Here is a 21,844-nt window from a genome sequence, read left to right on the forward strand (position 1 = left end):
CAGAGTAGCACATGCTCATAGCACCGCGTTCATATTTGCCCTCTACCGACCCCATAACAATGGAGTTACTATCATTGAAAGTATCTCTGAGAAAATTAACCACATTTTGTCGACCAATCCCTTTGCTAACCTTCATGTCTATGGAAATTTCAATGTTCACAATGTTGAATGGCTCGTCCACTCAAACAAGATAGATGATGAGGGGAGGTACTGTCATGTTTTCTTTATTAACGACTTGGCCTTCAGGCCAAGATCAAAGTGTAGTATCTGTTCCGGCAGATACTGCAAGCTATGACTAGCAAAGATCAGATGTGGGGGCAACCCCACATGCCTGACCTTTAACCAGCTCCCATTTCCCACCTCTCGGGAGCTGGTCCCCTTTTTTCCCTTCCCCCTCCCTTCACTCCTCACATTAAAAATTGGCCTTGTGCCTAATTTGCTCGGTGGGGGAGCAAATAAATACCATCTGTTCCGGCAGATACTGCAAGCTATGACTAGCTATGACTAGCAAGACCAGATGTGGGGGCAACCCCACATGCCTGACCATTAACCAGCTCCCATTTCCCACCTCTCGGGAGCTGGTCCCCTTTTTCCCTTCCCCCTCCCTTCACTCCTCACATTAAAAATCGGCCTTGTGCCTAATTTGCTCGGTGGGGGAGCAAATAAACACCATCTGTTCCGGCAGATACTGCAAGCAAAGACCCTATGTGGGGGCGACCCCACATATAAGACCTTGGTCAATGTAGGGGCAACCCTTCATACCAATTGTCACTAACCAGCTCCCCTACTCCCCGGGGAGTTGGTCCCCATTTCCCCTTCACTCCTCACATTAAAAATCGGCCTTGTGCCTAATTTGCTCGGTGGGGGAGCAAATAAATACTATCTGTTCTTCAGATGCGGCGCTTCCATTTATCGTTCTCTTTCAGTGGAGGAGAAATCCTTCACGACTGAGACAATTTTTATTTTTGTACCTTTTCTCCACGTTAAAAAACGACCCTGGTGTCTAACTCTGTCCCGTGGGGAGGCATTGTAAATAGGTACAATTACTACACTACCACCGTACATTCATTAACCCTTATCCTTTGGGTCTTGATAAGTGGTGACTCCTAAGTAAAAAAAATAAAAAAGATTCCGTTTGCTGTCAGGATACAAGCATTACACAGATCCAGTTTTATTCTATAAAATGAAAGAAGATCCCAAAAAAGTTAGTTTATAATAATCAAGTCCAAGATTGCTTACACATGATGCAAGTTTATTATTCAACATCAATTTATATTTAAACTGTTGATTAAAAAGTTATTTCTGGACTTGAATCAAATTTTGAATGCAAAAATCAAATATAATTGTTTTGTTCTTTAAAAAAAAAGAATGGGTTTCAATTTTTTTACTGTTTATAAAAAAAAAAATAATTCTAAGAGCAAATGTTTAGGCATTTAAACAAGAAAAGTCAGTTGTACGTTATAAAAGTATCTGCTATTCAAACTTACTACTGAAAAGAACAAAATAAAGATTTTTCTTTTCCTCTTTTAAATGTTCAACTGTCGAGGTCATGTGACAGCATGAATTGGTTATTTAAAATATCATCGTTTGAAACAGCAACCCATGGGATTCACTTTTCTGTTTGATTGCTTGCTACATAGAAGTAGGAAGAGAAAGAGAAAAAAAAAGAAATCCCTGATTAAGGTGAGATATCACCAAAAATTTAGATTATGAACAAATAGGAGTTTATTTTAAAAACTCCTGCATTGCATTGACTTTCTAAATTATAGATTTATTAAAAACAAAAAAAATGTTTTCTTTAAAAGAACACAAGATTATAATGTAAACATGTTCTATGTCTTTTGATGATTCTTCATAGTTCGACCGAGGCATCATCCCTAAAAGTGAGAGTCAGGTTCAATACTTAAGGTTCTCCAAAACAAAGAAAACCCGAAGAAGTCTGGGACATGTATCAGGCATCTTACCCTAGAAGGCTCAACTGCATTTGCTTTCATCGGGATGACCACCATTTTCCTTTGTAAAATATGGGAGACTGGGTTAGTTCCTGATGTCTGGAGTGCAGATAATCTGTCATATTTTGACGTGAAATGTGTTAAAGGTTTGGCTGTGGGCCATATTTGCCAACTTAAGAAAGCAAATAAAAACACTTAAATACAACATAAAAACTAAGTAGGTAAGATGATTAAATACTTATATGAGGATTAATTTGTTATGCTGCCATGTTTGTTTCCCTAAGTTTTTTTTTTTTTAAATTTTTAACACAAAATACATGCAAAAATATACCTAGTTCTAAGATTGAATTATAATTTATCTAATTCACTGTAAATGTAATATATAAACAGCTATATGTCTGTTTGTCTGTCTCCATATTTTCAAACTCTATCTCCTTTGAAATTAAAAGTCACAGAGTGGTGCTAGGGGCCTCAAATGATTGGATTTTTTACGGACTGTTCTTTTCTGGGTCTTTAGCAGGTTAAAATTGTTTTTAAGGGGTCAAAAATGGGTTAGAATTGAACGCTACAGTTTCAGTGTCGATTCTAGCTAATGGCACCTAAATACTTTTTTTATTTTTTAAATCACAACTCTATAATAATACTAGCAGTTTCACCCGGCTTTGCTTGGGCCTTATGTACTGTTCATAACTTTATATGCATATGTATATATTAAAAAGTGTGAATATGTACGGTAATGCCTTTCTATATAATAGGCTTCCTTAGAAACCGCGGACGTCAAATTTTTAAAAACTTTGACCCCAATTTTGACCCTTTAACATTTATTGTTTTGGCTCAAATTAAATTAAAATGTTTGACCCATGTCTAAGTAACCTACATCTAAAATTTCAAGTGTTTAGACCTAAAATCAGCAGAGAAGTTTAGTAGTCTACAAAGGTCAACTCTTTCAACTTTGACCTTGGCAGCCAAATTTTCGCCCAAAAACTGATTAAAAAGCTTGCTGCATGTCTGAATACCCTTTATGTAAAATTTCAAATGTTTAAACCCAAAATTGGCTTAATAGTTTGCTAGAAACCGCAAATGTCAAATCTTCTGAACTTTGACGAAGCCAAATTTTCAGCAAAAAAAAAACAATTAAAAAGCTTGCCCTGTGTCTGAATACATTTTATGTTAAATTTCAAATGTTTAAACTGAAAATTGACTGAGTAATTTGGTAGAGACTGCAGAGATCAAATTTTTTAAAACTTTAACCCCCAACTATGATAGCTCAACATTTATTGTTTTGGGCTCAAATCAAATTATAAAGTTAGATCTATATCCAAGTAACCTATATCTAAAGTTTCAAGTGTTTAGACCCAAAATTGGCGGAGGAGTTTGGTAGAGTTCTCAAAGATCAAATCGTTGAACTTTAACCCCCCAACAGTCAAATTTCTGATCCAAAACTGATTAAAAAGATTTTCCCAAATCTCAATATCCCTTATGTCAAATCTTGAGTCTGTAGACCGAAAATTGACAGTTATTTGGTAGGGAAGTTTACACACACAGACAGACACACATACGCAGACATTTTCACTTTTATAGATATATATATATATACGAAATCTGGACAAATTAAAATATCATATTTAAGCGTATTTTAGTTATAATTAATTGAACAAGTTCCCCATCTTTCACTTAGCTATCTATATATTTCTCTTGTTTACTGTATGTTGATTCACCTACTCTGATATTATTTCAATATTTAGAGAATGAGGGACTTTTTTTTTTCAGCTTATGTGCACATTGTGTTTGCACAGACTAGACACATGCAAATTAGATTCTCTTTTTTTCTATATTATCAATAAATAAAATATAGACGTAAAGAGATTTCTTGTTTAGTTCCGCAAGAAAAAACTTTTCAGCATATATATCACACTTTATGAATTTTCAAATGGAATTATAATGGAAAAAATAGTGGCTGTGACTCAACAGGCCACAGGTAAACAAGTCTGGTATAGATATATATAATTGAATAAAATATGTTTTTAATCAATCACTAGTTTCATACTGTGAACGATTTTTCAGATACCTTTAATATGGTTTTGGGCGCTTTGTATCAAGTATATAGAATCAACAAAGCACAAAAAAAAGTGTTAGTCATCTCACGAATCGCTTACCGTGTGAAAACAGTTGTCATGTTTAATTAATAAACCAAAACACAGACCTTATCCAATTATTATAACTCTGCCTGATAAGGCATTGAATATTTTATACAAGTGCAAATCCAAAATTTTGATCTAGCTTTAAAAGCTGATACTCATTAGCTATCAGTATGGATATGTACTCAGACATACCTGCACATAAAAATGAAATCTAAAATGATTTGCTTCTCATCCAAAATGAAACTTATTTTAAAAAAAATTTTTTATTGGAATTTATTTTGTCTTCGTTCACTACTGCAATTTGCATTCAATGGCTGGCATCGAGAATCAATGTTCCTTTTAATTGCCTCCCCCACGAGGACAAAGTTAGACACAAGGTCGGTTTTTAATGTTGGGAAAATCCATTTCCCCAAAAAGGGGCAGTCTAGATTGGGACAAAAATATATATTGCCTCGGTCATAAAGGATTTCTCCTCCACTGACGGGGACAGAAAAGGTGAAGTGTAGCATCAGAACAGATACTGCACTGTGATCTTGGCTGAATGTTGCCAAGACGGTAGTCATCACTGACATGAATGTTGTTAAAAGTTGCCATCACCGACATCATTCTTACTGTCATATTTGCCATTATTTAAGATCCTTTTGTCAGAAGTTTTTGTGAACACAAACACGCACAAATTGGTTTTTATTTATATAGAAGTTTCTAGTTGAACATGGAATAAATCCTCAGTCAACTCACATAATGGACATTGTCTTTTTACAAGGAAAAAACAAAAAAAATGCCAAATAATTGAAATACTAAACGAAACCATGAAACGTTTAATAGTTATTTTAATCTGTCTTTTTTATTATTTTTAATTTACTGCTCTAATTTTATTAATAAAAATTATTAATACTTTTTTTTGCATATATATTTCAAATTTATTTATGATAACTTACAAACGGTCACATAAACTACACTTCATCTTCAGTATGTCTTTCTTTTGGGGGGGGGGCATGTTGTTGCTGGAGCAAGTAGAAGTCCGTTTGTTGTTTTTACAGTTGTCTTTTCAAGTGTTGGAACAGTGTGTTGGTCACGCAGTATTCACGTTACGGTTTGTGTTCCTTGATAGAAGCATGGGTTGAGTTTGAATACAATAAAATACGTATTAGATGACTAATGCACCATTTTGACACTTGAAAAGACTACTGTAAAAACAATGAACGGACTTCTACTTGCTCCAGCAGCAACATGGCAAAAAAAAAGAAACATACTGAAGATGAAGTGTAGCTTCAAAATATATTTATAAATTCCAATATAAATTTCAAACAAAATAAATATTTGTTTATTTTGTAATAATGCGTTGTTTCGGCTTCAAACGTATCTAACACATATTTTATTTATAATTCAGTTATTTGTCTTTCATTCTGTTTTTGTAGGTGATGTGGTCAATTTGTATTTGGTCATCGTAACTGCGTGTGTATCTGTAAATAAAATTCTCGATTCGGAAGTGTTTCGTGTGACAGCCACAACTTTCATCCCCCTACAACGGCATGCAGGTGACGACGAAAAGGTCAACGAGATACGTAAGCTGTTAAACTCCGGAACATTCTATTTCTCTTGGTCATCATCAAAAGATCCCTGGGATCTGAGTCTTTGTGCACAGCGACAATTGCAACAACATGAAACTGACAACAGATTTTTCTGGTTTGTGTTTGAATAACTTAGTGTTTTTTTTTTTTAAGCATTTTTATATTATTCTATGATTTATTATCAGAGAAAAAAAGTCAGTTGAAAAAAATGATTTCAAGGTCTATTAAAAAAATCTACTACTGCTCTTGCAAAAATTACCAATTTTAACTCTACACCTCAGAGGTCTGAAAAAATCTAACTCTGGATCCGGTTTTAAAAAAAAAAACCCAAAACTCCTGACTCTGTACCTTTAGCCAACTAATCTACCTGTGAGGTATGCAGTCATTTATTAGAAATCTGATTAGACATAGTTTTTGTAATGTTATCCAAAGGTGTTTTATAAAAAAAACTTTAATAGCCAATATGCAAATATAAAAGGGTTTATTACTGTAAGTTAACAATCCAATCAGTAGTTGCAAGTTGGGTAATTCGCTTGTAATGTATTCGAGGAACAGATTGGTTATACTCATGCTACTGCTGTCCGTGCATATTTTGTTTTCCTCTTGGAATGTGTATAGGAAGTGTGTATGTATCCACATGATTTGAAAAGAGTATCTATTGGCTGTTGCAAAATTCATTTAATAAATACATAATTCAATGTAAAAGAGTAATGTTGACAAATAAATGTTTAAGCACTCAACAGCAGAAAAACAATGTAGTACTCACCATAACAATACCCAACTTCTTCCGCAAAGAAATATTTGATATTAAAAAAGAAATTTGAAAATCAGCCTCCCCTATTTATTATTACATTGTCTGTATTAAAGCTATGTGATGCATAGAAAGAGTTTGTATGCAACACATGATAAATCCAATTTTCTCAAATTAAAAATTAAATGAATGGTGCTTATATAGTATTGTGCACAAGTCTAAATCACATCCCCAGTAAAAACGCTTTAATATACATATGTATAATACAAAAATAAGTATCCTCACTAAAAATTAGGGTCCTGGATATGACCTTAAACTATATTCGATGGTGAGGCCTGAGCTTGTGGGCTCTGGGGAGTGTGGAGCCACCCTTTAATTGCCATTGCTCCCATGTCCACTGACCCGGAGTGGTAGTACTTGTTAGGGTCCCAACTATGGGTTAAATAGAAACTGACTTGAAAAAAAACAAAACAAATATCTTCTGTTAAAAAAAACTTTTTTTCAATGCCATAAAACAAAAACAACCAACCAACTAAAAATTAGGAAAACTTATTGAGTAAAATTTTAATCTATAAATATAAAAGCAAAAATGTATGTATGTATGTTCGCTTTTTCTGTATGTCAACAAAAGGCTTTTTTCAGAGAAGCGGTCGCTCGCTTCACAACTTTTTAAAACTTTTTATATCACATATAAATCGTAATATCTCACAGTTAACAACGAAGTTCGCCTGTCTATTTAATTTGCTCGATTTTGGGAAGATAAATATTCAATATTTGTCGCTCGCCGCATGTGGGTTAGTCTTTTTCCGATAACATCTTGGGGGGGGGGGAAGCGTTCCGCAGTAAATGAAATACTATTCCGCAGTCAAACTTGACCTCATTAACTCATTAAAATGGGCACCTCCCAAATCCAAGTAATTAAATAAATTCAAACGTGTTGCCATTAGCATCTCTCGGTGGGGCAATGGTTAACGTCGCACTTTTTTTTTTTTCACACTTTAATTTACAACTTTGCCTCAAGGGTTCGGGTTCGATCCTCATACTTACTTTTTTTTTTAAACCTCTCCCACACACCTCCAAACACCCGGGAAACGCCGGGTACCCCTCGCTAGTTAAAAATAAAAATCAGTTTTCATATTTTGTCAATCCGCCATTTATTATTTACTTAGTTTGGCCAAGATCAAAGTGTAGTATCTGTTCTTCAGATGCGGCACTTCCATTTCATGTTCTCTTTCAGTGTACCTTTATTTTGTACCTTTTCTCCACGTTAAAAAACGACCCTGGTGTCTAACTCTGTCCCGTGGGGAGGCATTGTAAATAGGTACTTAGTTAAATGATGGACTGACTTATCTCCCCCCTGATTTACGTGATTTCCTCTCTGATCAATGGTGGATCAGCAAAATGTGATGAAATTGATTTTTATTTTTAATTAAAATTTTACTTTATAATTTTTCCTAATTTTTGGTGTAGATACCAATTTTTTTTTACTGTTACTTTATTTGGAACTGGGAATTTCACCTGTGCCCAATACTTTTGAAAGCAAAAAAATAATATGATGTAAAAAATCATCTTGAAGTACGGAGTAACGATGAAATGCAACACTTTGTAGTGGTTACATAACAGTGCTTTACATTTAAACACTTGGGTCCTGTTTATATATAGACATGTTCAGATGGGGAACTTCTGAATTGGGTTTTAAGATTTTGTAAAGGAATTTCTTAATTTATTTTTTATTGTGTTTGTAGATTTTCACCTTTTATTTATTTTCCCTCCGCAGGAATAAGATGTTGCATGTCCACTTGGAACGTTATGGTGTCGACTGTAGTCAATGGTTATTCAAAGTCATATCTGGTGGTATTGAGATTCGGACTCTCTATGCTGGCAATAAACAAGCCAAAGCGTGTCTCATATCTCGACTTAGCTGTGAACGAGCGGGGACTCGGTTCATGGTCCGAGGGACCAATGATGATGGCCATGTGGCAAACTTTGTGGAAACAGAACAGGTAAAATATGTGATCAATTCAATAGTCATTTTGATTAGTTAATGTTGTATTAGACTTTCTTTCTCTTTTCTCCTCGTTTTCCCTCTCTTTCTATCTCCCTCACTCTGTTTATCTTTTCACTCTCTTCCTTTACCATGTGTTAACTAGTCATACAGCAAATAATTCTTGAAGTAATCCAGCACAGTAATATGGTCACTCTAAATAGTATTTATTAGTTTCCATGATGCAACAGCAATAATAATAATATGAATATGAATAAATCCACAGGAAATAAAAATGACTTGTATTAGGTTGTTGCATAAGTTCCTGCCATTTTTTTTTTTTTTTTTTTTTTTAAGAATTTTAACAGCAAAAGTAAGTTAATGTGGGACCCAAGCTCCAAGTTTTTGTTTGAATCCCATCAATTGAAGATGGCGTAAAACTGTTGCAAAATCACACTTCATCTTTTCACTCAATTCTCTACACATCTGATGGCCATCTTCCTTCAAAAGAACCCTGAGTTGGTCTTTGTCTATCCTGATTGGTCTTCCGGAATGAGGAGTGTCATTGAGGTCAAAACTATTGTGTTTAAATCTGGTAAACCAATCTCAAACAGTTCTCTCAGCTATAACATTTTCTCCATATACAACACATATGTCCTTGGTCACTTTACTTGCTTTTTAACCTCAAAAAGGTGTTGAAAATGTGATTTTTTTGTCTACTTGACAATCCATTTGATGGTTCTGAAAAACAAGAAAAAATTATTTAAACCAAAAATGATGACCACTATTTTGTATAACAGAATATGTGCTTTCTAATGATATGTAACACTTTGGCAAATATCAAAATATGTTTTAGAAGAAAAATTTTTTATGGAATGGCAGGAACTTATGCAACAACCTGAACGTGAAGTCCAGACTGTCATCCATAAGCATCAATGACCTTAAAAACTAAAATTGAGACAGGTAAAACAGTTTCTATTTTATATGGTCAAAAGATTTTTTTAAGAGTTTTGTTTGGTAATTTATGGAGAGTGGCAAATGTCATTTAGCCAAAGCTCATTTCTCTGAAAATCATTATTAAGCTGGAAATCTCATTTTAACAAACGATCATTTCTTTGAAAAACCAACTGTACGAATTCAAAGAAAGATAACTTTTATATTGATTTCTCCCCAAAAAACAATTTCCTGGGTGGCATTTTTAGGGTGTCACCCTGTATTTGAATCAGATTTTGTTTTAATCATAAATTGAAAATTACATTGGTTAATCCAATTGTTGTTTAGTATTAAAAAAAAATCAGAATAGAACTTATTCTTAAAAAAAATGAAATTTTTATTTTATAGGTGATTTTCTTAGATGATCAGATCTCTTCTTTTATTCAAGTCAGGGGGTCAGTCCCCTTATTTTGGGATCAACCAGGAATTCAGGTAAGTCACATTTCACCCACCAGTTTCTTTCCTGTACATGGATAATATAAATCTGGTATTTGTCTGTCCAGGGAGGCAATTGAAAATAAAGCTCTGTACCAAGATTAAAATTAACTTTTCTTGAATAAAATTCTTTCAGGAATCCAATGGTATTAATTACCTATTAGCAAGTTTTGCAATAATATTGTGCGATCTCTTTTCTGTTGGACATCCATGAAAAGTAAAGATGATGTTTTTACATTATTTTAGAAATTAAAAAAAAAAAAAGAAAAGTTATTCTCATTCTAACAGATTGTGAATATGAAATCACAAAGTACACAAGCAAAATAACAAATGAATTTAAGTCTAGTGATTACAGTTGACAAGTTGTTGAACAGAGGAAAGAGTGATTAAGTTGTTTTCATTACTTATGATCGGATGGTTGTTCTCATCTTGAGTGTTATTTGTGCAATGTTTTGGTCGGTGTAGCCTCCGATCTCCGTCAGACATTTTGGAAAAGAAAGGAGAAAAGTTCTTTTCCAAGATACTTAACCAAGGTAGGAGATGAGAACAATAGTCCGATCAAAACAAATTTTTTTTTTTTTTTTTTTTTTTAAATTCCATTTTCACCCTAAACAAGGCACAGTGTCACTTTGATGTAGGGGGCTACTATCGGGACTATGTTTCAGGAATACTATGTAGGGAGTTGAGTTCACATTACACTTGAACTTTTGCATGTCAATACAGTTGGGAAAACAAGAACCCAGAAGGGAGTTCCAAAGTCTAACAGTTCTAGATAAGAATCTATTAGAGTAGAAGGCCTTCTTACATCTAGAGATCTCTACTGTTTAGGGGTGGGATTTTGCTGGTTGTCAGGTTTGTCAGGGGTATTTACGTCGAGGGGGTACAAAGGCTTGTAGTTCATCGGAGCATCCACCATTAAAATACTTACAAAACGGCCAGATGAATGCAACATTTTGTTGATGGGACAGAGGCTGAAGGTTAGATGACAGCTCAGGACCTATCAGGTTGGTAACTCTCTCTTGAACCCTGTCCAGGTGTGAGAGACTAGTAGCAGATGCACCAGCCCAAATATAACAATACTCCATACATAGGCCAATGGTGATCTTGTAGATGTACAGGATACTTTCAGGCATAAGTAACTTTCTCCCTCGACACTAGTGCACAAGTACATGTATTTGGTGACTTTAATGTCCACCACAAAAACTGGCTTGGATTCTCTACTTACACAGATGCAGCGGGCAACACAACACATAGCTTCGCTATATCTCACTCCTTATCACAAGTGGTTATGTTTCCAACCCGTTTCCCTGATCAGCAAGAACAACACACATCACTTCTAGATCTGTTTCTGACCACAGTTCCCACTGACAGCCCACTCGGGAACGTTGATCATGCAGTGATAATGGTCGAAATCGCCCTAAACTCTAGACCCAAAACTGAAAAGCCAGTTTGAGATTGTCGGACTGACTTCCTCATTTTGGTTGTTATAATCACAACGTTTTGGCCGTTTTGCCCTCCGGTCTTCATCAGGTGTTTTGTATCGAACTGGGGAACCGTTTGTTAGGAGTCTCGAACCCAACCCTTTATTATTATTACGGGGGTACCTTGTTCGGACTCCAGCTAGGCTCTGGGACATAGTTGCTGATTCTCTGTTACTTTTCACTGAATGAAGGCAGTGAAAAGTAACATTCAAAACAGAGAATCAGCAACTATGTCCCAGAGCCTAGCTGGAGTCCGAACAAGGTACCCCCGTAATAATAATAAATGTAAGGATTTGAATCTCATATTTTCTTTGCTGAAGCACTCCAGTTATTACCTATTATTGATTATCATAAACCTGAATAATATTTTTCTTTAATTATTCTACTGCGATTAAAAAAAAAAAAAAAAAAAAAAAAAAAAAAAAACAACTTTCCATTTGAACTTATGAAGAGAAAAGTTTGAGATTGGTGTTTTAGCTAATTATATATATATATATATATATATGTGCGTGTGTATTTAGGCAAACATATTTCTTTCAAGTATATTTTCATTGAATAATATAGGCAATTTATGTCTACTGATTTTGATTTGGATCCTTTCCAACCTTCTAATTAAGTTTCTTGCTTCAGGCAAGAACTGGCTGATGTAACTGCCATAGTCACAGTACTTTTAAAGCAATAAAATTAATTAGAAGGTTAGAAAGGATTAAAATCAAAGTAAACAGACATAAATTGTCTGTGTTATTTAATGAAATATATATGCTTGTTTTTTTGTTTTATTTTTAAATGTTGAATTCTTCTAATATAATAATTTATTAACATTATGTTTTTTTTGTTTTTTTTCAAATAACATTCAATTAGATCTATGAATAAAGTGAGTTTTTGTTTATTTGCAGAGAGCTTCCCTATTAATCATAAATGTAATGAAAAACAATCAAATGTCTCATTTCAATAATATATGTTGAAAATTGAGAGGCAAAGTTTCATTCATTCTTTTTTTTTCTTTTTTTTTGATAATAAGTTATTTTTTTAGAAACAGTAAATAGAATTCAGTTTTAGCTTTATAGATTAAGGAGTCCATGAAAATGTCATAGTTTAATTAAAAGATAAATACAGAGGATTAGAAATCAACATTTTAATTTCATTTTTTTTTTTTTTTTTTAAGTAAATAGTGGACAGAAATCTTATATAAATAGACATTTTGTCTGTCTGTTAGTTGCAACTTTTTTTTTTTTTTTTTTTGAAAACAATAAATACATTGCCAAATTTGTCTTATCTCGAAATATTGTAACAAGGTCGTTACATTTTAACACAGACCCAATGCTGTGTATGAAAGTCTCACAAAGAAACAAAGGAAAGAAATTCAACAGATTTTTTTTCATTTGAAAGAAAAGGCATTTATTGCCAGTCATTTCCACACTAAGCCACCTGACATGTATTTTACAAGCTAGTGACAAATATGGTCATATTCCTGCTTTTCCCCTTGGGGTCAATTAAGTTTCTTAGTCTACAGTTATAATCAGCTGTTATGTTTGTAATCCATTTTACAAAGCCAATGCAGTCGATATAAACATAGTTAGGATATGGGTTTGTCGATTTCAGAGTGGCCACAGAGATGTGAGTAACAAACCGAACTCTGGACCTTACGACTGAGGCATCAGAAGAGGTTAGCATAAGTACAATGAGAATTGTGAGGACTATTTAGAAAAATAAATTCTGGAACACAAAATGTTTTTTTTTAATGGTACCACTCCCGTTTTCATAGCTCTTCAAACTTTTAGCTTTTGAGTTGAAAAATAGGAGGCCTTGTATATTGACTCCATAATTTCTGCAGTTTATTTAATATTCTCTATCCTAAACAAATCCGCAACTGGCTAAGAAAGAAATGTTTCCTCTATAAATTGGATATATGTCCTGCTAACGTCTTTATTTATATTGTATATGGTCATCTGAAAATCTTGTTAAAAGTTCAGTGGATAAATGAGTTTTGCATCTTATTTAAAAATTCTATCATTCTAACAAAACTCTGCCATGTCAACACGTGCTTAAAAGTCTCTCTGTATGTTATGTGCTTTTTATCCTCTGCTCTTTTTTCCTTCCACTTCCTCCAATCCCGCTGTGACGTCACACTCTTGTCACGGCTTAGTTATTTACATACGTGTTAGTGGCTTTGTTACAATATCAGAGATATTAACTATTTTTCAAAATGGAGAATATCAGATTAATAGTAAATGATAAATTCCCAACAAATAAAGTGGATGCCATAATTGGAAATCCAGACCAAAATGTTGAGATCTTAAGTCTGAGGTTCTACCAACTGACCTATTTCGATTTTTTTTTTTTTTTAATTTTATTTATTTTTTTTTTTTTTAATTTTATTTATTTTTTTTTTTTTATAAATAGAGCTTAAAAAATTACCATAACAAAACAATTATAGTTTTGGCATGATCTCGCAGATTTCTAATTTGCATCATATTTCCGAATAAGAATTCAAACATATGTAATAAAAAAAAAAGATGAATGGGTAAACTTTAACAAAAGCATTGGAAATTATTTAAATAGTCTAAAACTATTTTTTTTTTTTTTTTTTTTTTTTTTACTATATATTGTATATAGTTTTTTTGTTTTTTTTTTCACAATTATATAATCGTTACAACCTATACTTGTTTATAGGGAAAATTTCTAATTTAATTAATTGATAACATGTTCTTTTTTTTCTTTTTTTCAGGTGGGATCACATAAGATCCGTCTTTCTCGAGGTTTTGAGGCCTGTGCACCAGCATTTGATCGACATTTGAGCATGTTAAAAAAATTGTATGGCAAGCAAGTAATTGTGAATTTGTTGGGAAGTAAAGAAGGGGAACATATGCTCAGCCAAGCATTCCAGGTCAGTTCACGTCTAAACAATACATTTTACAATCACTTTATATACATATCTTAATAAATAAAAGCAAATGTATGTGTTTGCAAACGATTCTTAAAGCATGATGAATATGACATTGGTTAGGACAATCTAAATCCTCTGAAATACTTTATTATTCATAGTAAAGTTTAAAACATAAAATTAAATTTCAGACAAAATGGGATGATTAGTATATCGAATTAGTAGATAAGCATGCAAACAGATTAGTTAAAATAATAACATAAACATTTCTAAACCCAATCAGTGTTTCTGTTGTGGAATCGACCTTAATCTGTGGTAGAAAAAGGTCTAATTGGAAAAGTAATACCTTTTTATACAGAAAAACATTGAAAAAAATTAGAGAGAGAGTAGAAAGCATAGTATTAAACTCAGAAAAATGTACAAAAAGGCATTTTTTTTTTTTAAATAAAGCTCTTTTCTACCACATAATTAAGATTGCATGACCAAAATATCTGTTGAATTTAGAAATCTGTTTTTGTTATTATTTTAACTGTCTGTTTGCATGTTTATCCACTGATTCTATAAATTAACCATTCCATTATTAGCCTTTAACATCAAATTTGAGCTGGTGCATAACCCTTCCCCACTCTCTCCACATTTCTTTTTACTGATTTTTTTTATTGTTATAATTCCTCAGAATCTAACATCAAATTTTAAGATTACAAAAACAGAATTGAACAAAATTAGATTTTATTCTAAGTTTAGCAGTAATTTGTTAGGACTACAGTTGGAACTATGATGTCGGGGATTATAGTTTAAATAACGTGGACATTGTTGATGAGCTGTAAAACGAAACCATAAAACCTATTTCACATAATTTCTAAAATATTATTTATATCATGTGTCAATTTTTTTTTCTTTATTTTTACATCTTCAGCAGGTTAGACACAAGGTCAGGTATGGTTTTGAAAAGCTAGCACACTAGGGTTAGTGCACTCTAGCCTACAAAAAATGCCTGAGCAACCCCATTGGTATTTCTTGGTAATGGCATTTTAAGTGCTTAAAAATAAACTAACTCTTTCTCTAAGAAAGAAGGTAAAGTTTAGAAAGGTGGATGTACTAAAAATGTCCAGAAATATACCTCAGCTTGACAGAAAAAAAAAAAGAAAAATGGCCACCTAACTTAAGTGGCCCAGAATCAGTTGAACTGATTGTCATGGATGTATCATTGATTAGGCATGGTAAGGTCAGTTTGACTCGTATTTCTTTCTCATATATGTATTCAAAAAAACTTGTAATCATTTTTTATCATTTTTATAAGAGAAAAAAAACATTAATAATATAATGCAAGCCAAAAATAATCCAATTTATATTGATTATCCATAAAAATATTCCTCACTTCTAACAATACAGAAGTATTCTCCTCTTCCATATTTCCAATGACAGCAGTACTACCCTAATATGAATATACTTAAAGAGATTTAAATCTATGGAATACTAACTAAATCTGCATATTGTAGACTTAGAACTTCGGACTTTTACTGCTAGAAAATTGATGAAATGCAAAAGGTGACTGAAATCTTTCTCTCTACTAAGATATTGGAGTGACACGATGTATGAACAAAAAAACAAATGAAGATCGTATTTATCTTTGTATATATATATTTATTTTTCAAAATTATTCACATATAAATCAGTGAAAATGGACTTGCTGGTTAATATAATTGGGATGATAAATGTCTTTGATAATTTTGAGAGGTACCTCTATTTTTCCAAAATAAAAATTAAAAAAAAAAAAAATATGCCATTAAAACAAAATAAGGAATACAAAATCAGGCCAACTGTCAAGCAGACAATAATAGAGGAGCAGTGAATTTATTAAGATTTATTTATTTGTATTTAAATTGTTAGAGCTTCTTTATTTTTGTTAATTTAAATCTTAATTTTTTATTAGTATTATAATTATTTTTATTATAATTGCTTTTATTATTATTTTAATTTTTTAATATCTTTATATTTGTTATTGTTACAAAATTTAAACATGTGCAATGTATCTATCTATTTCTCTCTCTCTCTCTCTCTCTCTCTCTCTCTCTATATATATATATATATATATATATATATATATATATATATATATATATATATATAATCGGCATTGTTTCCAGTCGTCTTGAATCTCCACTTACACTGGTATTTAACAGTGCCCACTCAGGAGAGGTGTGGTTGGAGATTGTGTAACTCTTGCCACAAAAATTTCACAAGTAGCCGCCCTTATTGGGGGTATCCATAGTCTGTCAAAACTGAAGGAAGCTACAATATATATATATATATATATATATAACTTGATATTGTCATTGAAACTATCATGCACAATTCTGTTTTGAATTCTTGGAACATATGTAAATGATCTTATATTAATTTTGTTTACCTCCTATTCTCTCACTCATATATATATATATATATATATATATATATGTTGTTTTGAAAAAAGAAAAACCGAATGAATTTATGAAATGATCAACGTTTCGTCCCTATTGCAGAGGACATCTTCAGGAATAGGGACGAAACGTTGATCATTTCATAAATTCATTCGGTTTTTCTTTTTTCAAAACAACATAACGTTAACCATTGCTGGTATTTTTATTTTATTTTTATGCATATATATATATATATATATATATATATATATATATATATATATTTCAACTTAAATGCTTCATATGAAGCAATATGAATATAAAATTTCTTATTTATTTCAAGAAAAAAAATCTTTCTACTAAATCTGTATAAGCTTGCAACATATGATTTTCATGTTGACTTCTTTATTTCCAGAACCACCACAATAGTTCATGCCATAACGATGTGCCTCATATTGCCTTTGACTATCATGCACAATGCAAAGGTGGAAATCTCAGAAATATTGCTAAGCTGAAAAAGATGACTATTGATTATTTAAATAACTTCAACTTCTTCCACAGTTCTGCAGGAAATATCACCAAGTAAGTCTTTCCATTATAAGCAACAAGATTTAAAAATAGTTCATACACTAAATATTTTTCAAAAGATTTAGTAAAATTAATCCACTTCATCACCATTGAAATATGCCCCAGCAAACATTTGAAAATATCTATTGGACTTGATTTGTTTCAAATTCAGTGGCTGTTGGTGCCAATGTTCATATAGACGTTTGCAAAAATATTTGTATCCATTGCGCCACGGTTCCTTTATATATATATATATATATATATATATATATATATATAATGTTGCTCAGATCCTCGGTTTTTCAATAATTCACTTGCACCACCTAGGCAGTAAAGTAAAGAGGATTACATCACAAATCCCCCCTGAATGACAAGCTGAATGCCTTTTTTTTTACATGGAGGTCACCACTTATCAAGGCCCGGAGACCACTCAGGGATAAGGGTTATTGCATGTACAGTAATCAATGAGATAGTATTGTAGTAATCATTAGTATTGAATCACCAAAGACATCACTGCAATAAAACTGGCAGCAGAGATCTCAAATTAAAATGTTTGAATAGAAAAGCAGTTGGAACATGGTTATCCTGCTGATACTTTTAAAAAGACTTAACTAGTAAAGAATACAATCTTTTTGTAATATATATATCAAGGGAGTTGTTGTCCTTAAAGCTTAAGCTGAAATTACCAGCCTTGTATGCCAGTTTCTTATCTTGCATAAGGGGCGCTTTTGTTTTCGTTGTTGTTATAAATAAAGGTGGGCCGTCTGCAGAACTTGCTTCATCCTAATATATAAATGCTAACCATGTTTAGTTAATGTTTCTGTTCCAATTGAGACGTAATACTGTAGAAACTTTAAACCATAATGGAGACACTAGAACAGGAAACGATGGAGCGGCATCTTTTTTTGGAGAGAGAGGGGGTAAAAAAATTATTTTAACAAAAAAGAACGCAAAGTATGATTATAAAAAATAATTTGAGTGACAAACTGCACTCTGGACTTTACGACCGAGGCATTAAAAGAGGCTAGCATAAGTGCATTGAGAATGGTGATGACTATGTAGAAAAATAAATTCCGGAGCACAAAATGTTGTTTGCTTTAATGATACCACTCCCGTCTTCATAGCTCTTCAACATTTTAGTTTTTGAGTTAAAAAAAAAAATAGGAGGCCTTACTTTTGGAATGACCCTCATATCTTGAATCAATAATTTCCGGAGTTTATTTAATATTATCTCTCCTAAACAAATCTGCAACTGGCTAAGAAAGAAATGTTTCCTCTATAAATTGCATATATGTCCTGTTGACGCCTTTATTTATACTATTTTTGTATTTCTAATTTCTATATACAGAACGTGACTATCAGTCTAGTCATATTTACGATCATTGCATGTAAGCTAAAGCTCTCTCTCACCTAGATTTCAAGACCATAAAAGGAAATTAGATTTAAATTTTCATTCTAGGAGAATGTTAAGTATGTGAAGATCAAGTTGACTTAAGGTATTTTTTATGGCTGGTACATCAAAGTATTTGGTAAAATAAACATAAACTATGCAAAGCTTTACTGAGAGGACATTTTAAAATTGTAGTTGGAATGAGACAAAGGTGTGTACATGCGTAACTAATGTACTGTTGCAGTTGAAAGATAGAACTTGCTTTATTTTCTAGTGAAGGAATTTTATTTGAGGAGCACTTCTGGATAGATGTTGTTTGAAAAACAAGAATAAAGAAAAACAGTTTTATAGGGCATATACCTGTGACAGGAAGAAAATATCATACACCAAAAATCACGTAAATTAATCAAGTAGTTTTATTTAAAAAAAAAAAGAAAATCAAATTTTGTGGCTAGATAATGATCAACGATCTCTTGACGCAGTTTTGCAAGACAAGTAAGATAATTCCAAATAATTCAAACTTTTGTGATATTTTAGAAAGTCATTCTTAACATGGGGAAAGGAGGGCATTAGAAAACCTCAAATTTGCTTAAAAATAATTCCCTTTTTTAAAAATACAACTACTTCATCAAGAGTACGTACATCATAAAGATTTTTCTTTGCTTTTGTTTTTTTCTCTGGGGGAGAATTATAGACAAGAATTGTCTGATGAACTTTGATATAAAACTTGTGGTGGAAGAGCCTTGAAACAGACGTGTTCACTTTGATGTTAAACAACCAAGAGACAGAATACCCATCTCACTTCTTTGCCACATACTTCCTCCCATGACATAACTTCTGGTACACATCAGCCTAACCTCTAACTTTTTAGGAAATATTAAATTCACAAGTTGTTTCCAGTCACATATCTATTCCATTCAGGCAAGATGATTTTAAGATTTACCGATCTCGTATTGATCAGACTCAGTGTTGGTTAATTTTGGTGATCTAATGAGAATTGATGTGACATGTGTCAACAAGTGTTGGGACAATTAATTAGAATCAGAAAAATCAGAACTTTTAGGGGTATCGGAATCAGAAAAATTTGTGCCTATTTACCAATGCCGAAAACGATTCTTTTAAATGTCTTTTTTATTTGATTTTGTTTAAAGCAAAATCTGCTCCCTGCAGTAATAATAAAATAATAAATATTTGATTTTAAACAACCAGTAGAACTAAAATCACTCCCCACAAGTCTATTTTTATGTTTGAAAAAAAAAAAATGCATATTTAACATGTTTTTATGATAATCAGGAATAAATAACACATTTCTTGTTAAATATTTGGAGATTTATAAAACATTGGAATTGGTAATTTGATCAGAATACGGAATCTGTAATTGTATCGGAATCGGAAAAATATTGGAATCATCCCATCACTAGTGTCGATGCTTTTATATTATCATACAAGTTATTACAAATGAATAAAAATTTCTAAATTGGTGATTTTAATCTTGCTAATCGTTTTAACAAATCAAATGCCATAAGCAGAAGTAATAATATATCTTTAAAGAAGAGCATCATTTAAATTATCATAGGAGACAGTTGTAGACATCTAAAAACAAAATTAATTTGTAAAGCTGCTTACTATATTCCTTTAACTTTAACAAAATTTCTTTAAAAATAACTTTTCATACGAAACAAAAATCTTAGTTTAAAAAAAAATTCCTACTTTCCAATCTAGAACCTTACTTTCTTTCACTTTTTCCCTTGCCAGATAAACATAATATTTTATTGTATTTTTTGTTTTTTGTCCTCTAAAATAGAATTCTAAATCTATATATCTATAAAAGTGAAAGTGTCTGTCTGTGTACATTTCCCTACACAATAACTCTGTCAATTTTCAGTCTACAGACTCAAAATTTGATATACAGGGCAGTAAGATTTGGGAAAATCTTTGTAATTAGTTTTCTGTCAGAAATTTAGCTGTTAAGGGGTCAAAGTTCAACGATTTGACCTTTGGGTCTAAACACTTAAAATTTTAGATATGGGTTCCTTGGACATGGGTCTAACTTAATAACTTGATTTGAGCCCAAAACAATAAATGTTAAGGGGTCATAATAGGGGTCAAAGTTAAAAAAAATTCACCTTTGCGGTCTCTACCAAATTACTCAGACAATTTCTTGTCTAAACATTTAAAATTTTACATAAAGGGTATTCAGAGATAGGGCAAGCTTTTTAATCGGTTTGGTTTGAAAATTTGAGCTTCCAATATATAAATCTATGTATGTTTGCATGTCTGCCTAAAATTTCCGACAGAGGTGATGGATTTTCACAAGATCAGTATCGTTTTGAAGCTCGACCCTTCAGACGACAAATACCGAAAAATTGGCTAAAAACATTAATTTCTTCACCCTCAACTGGGCACTTTTCTACAGGGAGGGGTGGCTTTTTTCGCCGATATTTTCAAAAGTCATCCCCTTTTTTCGATTGTCTAGCCTTAATTTAAACCTACGTCATTTCCGGTTTGGTGTTCGTTTCCTCCTCCGCGGTACAGGTTCAAGCCTGCCTTCCTACTACCACTTTTTTTTTTTTTTTTTTGCTCAACACATACCTTCAAACACCCGGGCAATGCCAGGCACCCATGCTAGTTAATATATAATTTTAGTATGTTCTAAATTCTTTGGGGTCATTTCTTAAAATGAAAATAAATTATATGAAAAGAAAAATGTATCTTGTATCAGTAAACTAAAAGGCATATCGATTTATTTATTATTTTTCTTTGGTTTATTTATTACGATGATTGATTTTTTAATTGTGTTATCCGGCTTATTTCAGACATACTGTCCATTTATGTATGGCGATATTATGTGTGTATATGGATATTACTTATGCAAGAAACCTCAGCATTTACAAATACAACATGTGTAAATGCAAGGGAAAATATCACTGAAGAAGGATGAGAAGCATTCGCCTTTACAATGTGCAAGTGAATGTAATAGATCTAATCAAATCGCATAGTCTACATACGTATGCATTACATTATTGTTGACCCCTGTTGTTGAAAAAGGACAGGAAGCACATTAGTGAAAACACAGTATGCATATCAATGGTGATAAGGACAATAGTCTAAAGAAAACAATATAAATGATAACATCTCATCTAAAAATCCAGATTTCAAAAGAAAGGTTAATTTTGTATTTTATAAACAGTTTGTTTTCTTATTTTTAACATTTCTCTAAAACCGCTTAGTTTTACTGTTAAATCAATATATCATTCCTTATCTCTGAGCAACCTATTTGTGAAATTCATAGTCTC

General features: G+C 32.3%; 1 protein-coding gene across 1 annotated transcript in view; it reads left to right on the top strand.

Annotated features, from left to right (window-relative positions):
• LOC145255348 (synaptojanin-1-like) overlaps positions 1-21,844 on the top strand; it is a 229,033-nt gene that overhangs the window by 120,912 nt on the left and 86,277 nt on the right. The window contains exons 3-7 of the mRNA XM_080113945.1: positions 5,512-5,779; positions 8,193-8,418; positions 9,741-9,824; positions 14,037-14,195; positions 17,007-17,173. Coding sequence (XP_079970071.1) covers positions 5,512-5,779; positions 8,193-8,418; positions 9,741-9,824; positions 14,037-14,195; positions 17,007-17,173 — 904 coding nt within the window. The remainder of the gene's footprint in view (positions 1-5,511; positions 5,780-8,192; positions 8,419-9,740; positions 9,825-14,036; positions 14,196-17,006; positions 17,174-21,844) is intronic.

Source organism: Euprymna scolopes, chromosome 3, assembly GCF_053919585.1.
Source record: "Euprymna scolopes isolate OS-2025 chromosome 3, ASM5391958v1, whole genome shotgun sequence".
NCBI classification, from domain to species: domain Eukaryota; kingdom Metazoa; phylum Mollusca; class Cephalopoda; order Sepiida; family Sepiolidae; genus Euprymna; species Euprymna scolopes.